Raw genomic sequence first — 10041 nt, 5'->3', positions numbered from 1 at the left:
TGGCAGATTAAGGATATTGGTCAGAGGCTCTGCATTGTCAACTCTGAAAAGTGGGGTAAATGTGTGCTTGGATGATAATTCACACATTCTTAAGCTTGACGGCGAACAAAAAAGCAGCTCTGTTCTTGGTTTTGGGAAATGTGTTTCACAGATTGTTAATTATGGGTAGCATAATCTCATTAAGTCCTTTTGCTTTGCGACTCAATTTCTTTTACAAGCATTAGTCATGATTGAGTAGTTTAGAGGTTTAAGTTCCTCTTTTGTCTGAGTTCAAAAAATGTCCGTCTTCATAAGAGCTGTTTTTTTGGCCCATTTGTATTCCACAAGGAAACCTGATGTCCACAGCACCAGTAGCACAGTTTGCCTGCTTGAGTGTCTGTAATATTAAACTGTCTTGGCTTATAAAAAACATAAACATTCAATGTTGCGATTCTACCAAAAAATAAGGGAATGTAAGATTTACTGCTACCATCTGACTGTAGAATACAATATACCAGCAACCTCTTATACAACCTCTTTTCACCAGTGATGTTTACTTCGTCACGTAACAAATGACACTGTGAAAACAATATGACAATGTGAGAGGGTCACTCGTAGTGAAAAACCTATAGAGAATTGTCCCCTGAATCTGCAGCTTCCCTCTGCTTTACAGAATTTTAGAGTTTTAACTTTTTGTTTTGCTGCCTGGCCTGTAACTTTGTTTTGTTCAACTTTTTTTTTGGTTCACCCTTTCTGTGAAGTTTTAGAAAACCTCAGTTAGTGTTTAGCTGATAAAAAAAAGTGCTTCAAAAGAAACATGGACAGATGCTTCCCTTAAGACATGGTATAGATCAAAAACAACTAAAAGGAGAGTGAATGTTGAACGTATTCTCTTGTGGAGTCCCCCAAGGCGCTGTATTAGGACCACTGTCATATAAAATTTATGAACTGAACAGTTAAGCACTGAGCTAAAACTGGCTCCATAAAGCTAAAGAGCTGCAGATAATGATTTGCTATGGATTTAGAGTAGTAGTCGCTTTTTTATTCTTACACTGTATACATATTCTCATATGATACACTGGTAGAGAGACAGCGTAATGAATGACAAAGAAATTGCTCTGCTTTAGTATTGTTGGGTCACAGTAAAGCCTTTGATGCACCAGACGCAGGCAACGTGTCAGTATTTCTGGGTCAGTTGCTGTTTTTTTTCTACTTCTTAATACAGGTATTTTTCATATACTGTTCTTAATTCTACCACCTCATCTATCTATCTATCTATCTATCTATCTATCTATCTATCTATCTATCTATCTATCTATCTATATATATATATTCTTTTTTCATTTTTCTTTCTTTCTTTCTTTAGCCTTTTAACTGGAAGATAACTACTGTAGCTAGATGCATGTAACAGTATTAGATATATTCAAGGAAAGTACAGATACCTCACATTTTTACCAGTGTAATGTACTTGAGCAAATTCACTCTGTTATATTCCATCACTGCTAACAGCTTACTGCTCATATGTCTGTGAACAGTCCTTTAAAGATGAACCAGTATAATCAGCCATGAGTGTTTCGTAGAACAGATAAACTTTCATCTGATTCAGGTTGCCCTCTTTGGGTTTTTGAGGGTGAAGTAATATCTAGATTCCCACCATGTTACCCTCTTTATATTCAGATGTTTACTGCTTTTGCAGGAGAAAATCTATTTTTCTAAACATTTGTGATGTGCGTATGATTTTGATCTACATATATGTAAATCAGGGTGATTATGGCCTAAAACAAGGCAGTATTCTTTCAAAGTGTTTGATTTTGAGAGTAGAGTACTGCCTTATCTTTGATGATCTGATATATCTAGTCTCGGTTGGATATAATCCTTGGGGACTCCTTGGACAGGCTGATGTAGCAAGTGGTCCTCTCTCTGCAAGAACATGTCAACGCATCTAATATATCTATGCATAGCCAGATCTGGCTATCGATGTTTATTTTTGACCAGTGATGTCTTGTTAGCAGCTTCATCCACAGGGCTGATGAATAAACTCTTAAGTCTCTGGTATATGCACGATGTTGCCCTCCCTCAAAGTGTAAACAATGTGCAGACAGATTAGTTCTGCTGCTGTGGGTGAAGCAGATTAGCAGAGATTATTAACAAACATGTTGAATTAAACAGACAGTATCACTTATTTCTTTGCAAACATCCCAGCTGTGTGGTTAAGGGTGCAAGTGCTTAAACCAGCATGGTAAAAACACCATGTCTCCCCACGGGAGCAGTCATCACCTTGATTGGACACAGAGCTGCCTGGATTCAATCTTCTTGGTCCCAATTACGGTCAGATTTACTGACATCAGTCACAGTTCATCACAGTGATTATGCTCAAGCTGTTCAGTGAGGAGATGATACAGAGCTTATGGGAACCACCACTAATTGGTGGTCTTCACTCTCTCACTTTCTGTCTACTCATATCTATTCCACTGGGATACATACAGATTTGTCATATCTACACTGCATAATCCTTTTGGGTTACAACAATTTTATAATAATGTATTCGAGTTTTCCTTTATGTACTCTCCCAACTGTCTGAAAGCCTCCACTATCATTCTCATCCCCAAAAAGACTAGTATAAACAGGCTCAATGACTACAGACCTATAGTCCTCACAGCATATAATGTTAAAGTACATGAGAGATTGTCTATCCCCCTCCCTTGACCCCCACCAGTTTGCTTGCAGAACTAATCGGTCCACGGAGGATGCCATCACCATCACCCTTCACAGAGCGCTGAGCCATCTGGAGAACAGGAAGAGCCACGTGAGGATGCTCTTCTGGGACTACTGCTCAGTGTTTAACACCATAATACCAGACATCCTCACCAAACTGGACCACCGTCAGATACCCCCTGCCACCTGCTACTGGATCAAAAACTTCCTCACCAACCGACCTCAGTCAGTCCAACTCAGCCCCCCGTCACTCAGCACCAGATCTCGCTGGGCTGCATTCTCCGCCCTCCTACTGCACACCAATGCATCCAACCAACGTTATCGTCAAGTATGCCGGTGACACCGGTGACGGTGGTTGGGTTTATCTCTAATGGAGATAATACAGTGTACAGGGCAGCGGTAGAGAACTTGTCCTGCTGCTGCTCAGAAAATAACCTGAAGCTGAATGTCCTTAAAACAAAATAACTCATAACTCATTCCCCACTCATTCTAAACAGAGGACGGGTAGAATTCGTGTCTACCTTCAGGTTTCTGGGCACCCACATCTCAGCTGAGCTCATCTGGACCCACAACATCAACACCCTGGTGAAAGCCTCCTGTCTCAGAAGAACGCCTTGCACCCCACCCACCACCTGTTTGATCAGCTGTCCTCTGGTCAGCACCTCAGGTCAATCAGGTCCCACACCTCTAGACTCACAAACAGCTTCTTCCCTCTGCCATTTGGAGTGTCAATAAACACTATCCCCCCCACACCACATCCCTGTCCACCCACTGCACTAATCTGAGCCATGGTCTGAGTAACCCCCATCATTCAGGTCACTCACACACAGACTCTATTCAGATCAAGTCTTGTCTTTGCACTACTTCCAAGCACTTTTCAAATTGTATGTACCTCTACAATGACATGGGGCTATTCTATTCTGTTCTATGCTATTCTATTCTACTGATACTCCACTGGTACCATCATTTTCTCCATGGTTTGGCTTCAAATTGTATTTACTCCAGTTTTTGTAGATGTACATGACTGTTAATAATATGCTCTTTCCCCTTTTAATGTCATGTTCAGAGTAGTGGAAATTATTCATGTTCAGTATTAAGAAGAAATGTGTCGCTTTGTGAAATATTGTCTTCTTTACTTAGCAGCAAGATAGAGTCATTCTTTACTTTTTAAACTTATGAACAAAAACACGACTTAAAATGACAAAAACTGGACTAAAGTTACAGAAATAATTTTGGACTTGGAGTATTAGTCAGGTAAATGAGGACAACTGAAAATGTCTCTTTGAGGTCTGGGTAATTGTGATGAAAATGTATTCCTGGTTATCTTCCATTTTACAAACCACAAAATGAATGTGCTGGTGAGAAAATAACAGACAGAGATAGAATGATAATGATCATGTTACTGATAAAAAATATAAATTCATTAAAAAAAAACAGAAAATAAATAATAACCCTTAAAAACAAACTCCTCAACAACGATCAAATTTGTAATTAATTCACGAGAAATCAAAACATATGTAAACCAGAGTATAATATATTTTTAGACGTATGGAAATTAAAGCAATTTTGTGGTCGTATTCGAGTGATCTGATTCAGCTGTCTAATGAGTGAGTCATCGCTTGCTATGGTATAATCAGCATAAGGCACCAACTGAAGAGGAGCAAATGGAAGCAAATCGAAACAAGCCTTTGTTACACGATCATGACCACTTGCTCTTGTCAAACAGAAGGACTTAGAAAGAAAACCCTGTCTCTGATGCAAGCCTGGCTCAGATATAGTGCTGTTGCTTTCTGCAGTTGAGATAAATAAATGTCCTGCCACTGAGAAAATGCAGTATATACAGTGGATACATGGATACATGCTTTTGAGACTTTTCATTTTCAATACTTCTCTACAATTAATAATCTTACCAGTTTGGCTCATTTGTAATTCTACTGTAGAAAAAAAATCTTTAGGTCAGATTAGATTCTCATACCATTAAAACTGGATCAAAACAACCCAAAGTCAATCAGACTTTCATTGTTGCTACTTTTGCCCAAACTGGATCTGATCAAATGATGCCTAGTTGACTGAAATTGGACTAAAATCCAAAAAGAAGTTCATTCAGCCATAACAAAGGGATTTACACTGTTTATCTGATTTTTAAGTAACATTACTTTACACTATACATTAAAGTATTGATTCACTCACATGAGCAATTTTTGTTCATCCAGAAAGGGAGTCAATATGCACCTTACAGGCACATGATGAGGATGGATCATTTAAGCATACATCTGTAATAATAGCATTGTTCATTTTTTATGGCTTGCACATGAATCTTGTATTGCATTAGTGCTTGAGGATGAATTCTAAGGGTTTAAAATCATGATGTGTGTGCAGAGAAAGGTTGACCTATGGAGAGACGGGCTGACCTGTCTTGATTGTCCATATGACAGCAATGTATATGTTCATTGCAGATTCACATTCACATATCTAAAGGTCTGACCTACAGCTTAAATGTGTTATATGCACAATACATTTTTTTCTATGTCTGTGAGGATAAGTAAAGCGTTTCATTTCCTCAGCCACACCTGCAAATCCAATCTTATTAAATGCACATTGGGTTCACCACACTTATTTAAAAGTTAATTCTCAAATATTTCCATAACTTCATACTGAATTTTTATGACTTCACTGAAGCTATGCTGCAGTGAAACAACTTTTACAGATCCCCATGACATTCAAAATGTGTTTTACTGTAGACTAGAACATAAAGAATGAATCTTCCTTTCGCCTTTTTAGAGTGAGAAGGATTTCAGGGAAGCTATTTAAGTCAGAAACTGCAGTCTTCACAACAGACACCTAAATTTTGTTTTTACTGTTGCAAATGTTGTAAACTATTCAAAATAGCTATCTTCCCATTGGGCCGGGGGTCATGACCCAGATTATGGAAAGCGATGCTGTAGAGAACTGAGCCCGAGGCATGAGGATGCCTGTTGTTTAATTGAAGTTTAATGGAAAAGATGTGTGTGGCTTCAGTTTTCATGTGATAGGGTTCAGTGCCATCTAGTGGTAATAAGTAACACAGTTTAGTAACACTAAACTGTGACTGCATGTGGGTTTGGACTTCTTTTCTTACATTATTCAGAAATAAGAGTCAGAAGATTTATTATTATTTAATTGATGAAGAAACCAAATGAACTGCTTAAGTTTATAAAGCCATAAGGATTACATTAGAAGGAACATAGTTAGTTCCTGGAGATTTATTAACAAATCCATGAGAGTTACATATGCCACACACTGTAATAATAATAATATACGTAATATGAGCATTTACAAAATAACAAATGTGAATCTGCAAATATGTAAAAGTCTAACTACTCTAACTAAGTCATTTAAGGTACAAAATACATTTACATACTGCATAAAAAGCCTTTGTAGTGTCATTTTGTATGCATCCACTGAAATAAAGTCATAGTCAGCAAGTTCATTCATCTGTTTCATTCATCGTTCTATCAGCCTGGTTCATTTTTAGTTGTACTGCCTCGTCAGAATTCCTTGTCTCCATTGCTTTGCTCTTTCCGCGCTCCTCATCCAGTTTTTTATAGTTGTAGTAATGCATAACGAAGAAAAATATGCCAGAAACCAGCATGAATACACCGCATGCATAATATATGTATTTGTAATCACCAAAATAATCAACCAAAGCTCCTGAAAGAGAACACACATAATCTGTTAGTAACTCCATCTTGGAAATTTCTATACTTTGCTTATGTGTATAATCAAAATCACAATTCAATGGAAAAAAAGAGAAGAAAAAAAACACCACAAACCTGCCATTGGAGGTCCCAGAAGCACTGGCCCACACTCAATAATGGTGACAAGTCCAACAGCAGTGGAGAAACGAGGAGCTCCAACAAGGTCCATTAGAACTTCAAAAAGGAGTGCAGAAAGCATCCCAAATGCCAAACCAAAGAAGACAGCATATACAACTAGGCCCGTATAGCCAGACGCCAGTGGGCACATTAGGTGACATACGCCATTGTATGAAACAGCAAAACTGAAAAAATACTGTATTCTCGGCCTGATCCACTTGGTGTTGCCAACTAAGCCAGTTGTCGGTCTAATGAACATGTCCGCCAGAGCAAAAATGGAGAGCAAGAAAGCTGCTGAATATTCATCAATCCCTTGATGTTTGGCATATGGAGCCATGAAAACCACAGGTGCAAAAAAGCCAAAAAACAAGACCACATTACCAATTAGATAAATGAGGAAGCCCCTGTGTCTGAAAAGTGAGAGATCTATGAATTTCTGCACAAAGCTGTGACCCTTGCTCTCACTTTGATCTTCAGTCTGAAGGTTATCGGAGTGGGTAGTGGTGTCTTCAGCAGCAGCGTGTTCCTGAGCTTCGCTTTCACACTTTGATGACTCATCTATTGTTTTCCGTGGTATGCTTTTGTTGACTGGTCTCATCAAAGCACCAGCTACACAGCAGTTCAAAACAATGGATCCCAGGATGAGGAAGCTTCCCCTCCAACCAAAGGAATCAAACAGAAACTGATTGAGAGGCGCCAGAGTGGAGAGAATAACCGGACTTCCAGTCATAGCGAGTCCATTGGCCATGGGCCTTTTGACCTGGAAGTAAGTGCCTATGATCGTCAGGGAGGGCTGCAAGTTGAAGGCGAGACCAAAACCTGTTAAAAATAAGGTTAAAATTACACACAGTAATTTATGAATTATTCCCTTTAGAATATTTTGAATAAAGTGCCTAAAGTATCAGTTTAAAAAGTACTTTTAGACAGTTGAATGCACCTCTTATTATTATCTGTGACATTAGTTTTATATCGGTGATGATTTGTTTACAGAAAAAAAAATATAACTAGTCCCATGGTTTGGGCATTTCTTTTCTGTACGTCTCTGACTGGTGCAGTGCTACTAGATTAAAGATTAGGTTTAAAGTCTGAGAGGTTTGTTTGCTCTCAGTTAGTAAAATGATCGTGTGGTTTTGCCTGCACATGTGCATGTGTGGATGTTCCAAATGCACCTGAATTAACAGGACAAAAAAGGTTTTACCCAAATCTAAACATTGCTTTGATGTTGTAAGAGGGGATTATAACTTATATTATATCATAAGGGTCATTGTACTCGCTGCACTGAACGACCAACTCTGCTTTACACAGGGACATAAACAATCCCTGTGGATTGATCCTGATAGTAAAAGACTGAATGAGAGTTACAACACAACCACTCCTTCCTTCAGTGTAGTCCAGTTACAACCAGGTATCATAAAGCAAACATTATAAAGGACAGAAACAGCTATACCAGAAAAATAACACAAAACTGAATTGAACATGTGCACTGTAAGAAAGTGAATCGTTTTAAAGGATAGTTTTTTAAATTGTTGGACTAGCCTATCTGACTGTTAACAAAAAAAGGAAACATAATTTACCTCCAATTACTCCAACACAGAGGTACAGATGTATTATATTAGTTCCAAAAGAAGCGAGAGCCATGCCAGTGCAAACCAGGACCCCGCCAACTATAACCACAGGTCTGCTGCCATAGCGATTGACCAGTATACTGCTGACAGGGCCTGCACACAGGAGAGAAATATCTTACATTTTTAGCAACGTTCTGAGGGACAAATTTTTCTTGACAAATCCGGTCATGGGATACGCTGCTTGGGAATGTGCCAATACTTGAAGTATGACGGCCACTAACCTCCTGCATACATAGAAGCAAGCATGACTGAGGACACCCAGGCAATCTCACTGTAGGAAACTGAAAAATATTCCTGAATCTCCTTGAAATAGATGGTGAGGGACTTAGGAAAGGCATACGAGAATCCTATGGAGATGAAAGCGCCGAAGACGACAGCCCAGCCCCAGCCTCCGTCTGGTGGGGTGTAGCCTAGATTGGTTGCTGCTGCGGGGGGCATGTTCAATTCTCCGGCTAGAAAGTGGGAACAGCAAAAATAAGTGAACAGAAAATAAACAAGTGCAACTTTTCAAAGAAAGAGTTAGATTCACATATTTTGCATCCATTATAAGTTTCACAAGACCTCACCTCGGCCCAGTCCTTGAAACTGTATCGCAAAGTCTATGAACTCAGTCCATGTGACACAGTCTTGCACTGGGACAGAGTTCACTCTGCTGTAAGCTCTTTGATCTCATCACGTGTGCTGTCATGCAAAATATGAGTGGCCATACAAAATAGAGCAATAGCCAAGCACTAGATATTGATGACAATAAATGCTTGTAGGAAGTGTAATTCAACTGCTAAAATATGTTTCTTTTAACATACGACCCTTTCATAGACATACATTGGTTTTACTGCCGAGGCCCTTTGAACTCATGTAAGCGGTGTTTGTCTACTCCTATGTGTTTGTGCACTGCAGGTGGGTTGGTCAAAATGACATGCTCTTTTGGGAAACCTTTAAAGCTGGGATTTATGTTTTGATGTCATGCCCCCAATACAATGGCACCCCCCGATGGCAGGGGGTCTCCCTCAGCAGGGCTAACTGAAAAAAAAAATGCTTGGAACTTCGTGCCAATCTAACTAGATCCCCAGAGCTGTTTTTTCAGTACATGTGGGAGGGACTTATACAATATTAGGAAGGCTTTCTTAATTTTATGGTTTGTCTGCACGCTTTGATTAAGTAAAAATTAATTAACTGAAAAACTGTGTTTTGTACATGTTGTGAAAAAGAGCGCTGGCTACAAATTCAATGTCAGCAGTGTTGGGCCATGTGGTTGCTGAATGTGAATGCTGGAAATAATTGGTCTCTATTTTATTTTCTTAAAATTATGAGTTGTTTAAATTGATGTAGTCACTGGATATTCTTTCAGCTTAGCACAAAATCCCTAGTTTTTATGCAAATTAATCCGGTATGGATTATTGGTGTATCTTTTAGAGGTGCTGTGAGCTCTGTTTTTTTTCTTTCATGAGTTATTTAAAGATGTCTAGATGCTGAGCGATAATGTGCTCCAATTCAACCTCCTCATTAATCAGCTATTGAGACTGCAAACCGCATGTTTTGAAAGAAATACAACAAACACTACATAAAATTCAACTGAGAGAATAATAATTACAATTTATGGATTAGAATTTAAGGAAATTAAACAGCTGACATATCCTCACTAACCACTTCATTAGGTACGCCAGAGTTGGGCCACTTTTTTCTTTCCGAACTGCGTGCATAGATCATACAAAGGTGCTGGAAACATTCCTCTGAGATTTTAGTGTATAAAAGTATGTTAGCATCACACAGTTGCAGCAGATATGATGTTGCACAAACATGATGTGAATCTCCGGTTCTACCACATCCCAAATATGCTCTGTTGGCTTAAGATCTGGAAAGTGTGCCAG

The 10041-nt window shown here is 38.9% G+C and overlaps 1 protein-coding gene across 2 annotated transcripts; it reads right to left on the bottom strand.

The window, feature by feature from the left end:
* Positions 1–5910: 5910 nt before the first annotated feature.
* LOC146645330 (monocarboxylate transporter 2-like) lies at positions 5911–8917 on the bottom strand. Of its 2 annotated transcripts, XM_085393445.1 has the most exons (5): positions 8740–8916; positions 8395–8625; positions 8123–8266; positions 6507–7367; positions 5911–6384 (listed from the first exon to the last, which is right to left on the bottom strand). In XM_085393445.1, exons 2-5 carry the CDS (start codon positions 8609–8611, stop codon positions 6161–6163), a joined length of 1446 nt encoding a protein of 481 aa, XP_085249571.1. In that variant the 5' UTR covers positions 8612–8625; positions 8740–8916; the 3' UTR covers positions 5911–6160. The 2 variants fall into 2 exon arrangements, with proteins under 2 accessions (XP_085249571.1, XP_085249572.1); XM_085393446.1 differs by having other exon boundaries at positions 8395–8917.
* Positions 8918–10041: the final 1124 nt, after the last annotated feature.

Source organism: Rhamphochromis longiceps, linkage group LG20, assembly GCF_057381845.1.
Source record: "Rhamphochromis longiceps isolate RC_006_pf linkage group LG20, R_longiceps_female_GT1.1, whole genome shotgun sequence".
NCBI lineage: Eukaryota > Metazoa > Chordata > Actinopteri > Cichliformes > Cichlidae > Rhamphochromis > Rhamphochromis longiceps.
Note: the sequence above shows the minus strand (reverse complement) of the source record. Positions and strands in the feature narration are given on the sequence as shown.

What these genes read in the sequence shown, in the direction of transcription:
- LOC146645330 (XM_085393446.1), bottom strand. Translation starts at nt 8,611, where the DNA reads ATGCCCCCCGCAGCAGCAACCAATCTAGGCTACACCCCACCAGACGGA. An exon ending in TGCTTCTATGTATGCAGGAG is followed by an intron (nt 8,267 to 8,394) that starts GTTAGTGGCCGT and finishes TCCTGTGTGCAG; the next exon opens with GCCCTGTCAGCAGTATACTG. An exon ending in TCTGGGACCTCCAATGGCAG is followed by an intron (nt 6,385 to 6,506) that starts GTTTGTGGTGTT and finishes GTTCTCTTTCAG; the next exon opens with GAGCTTTGGTTGATTATTTT.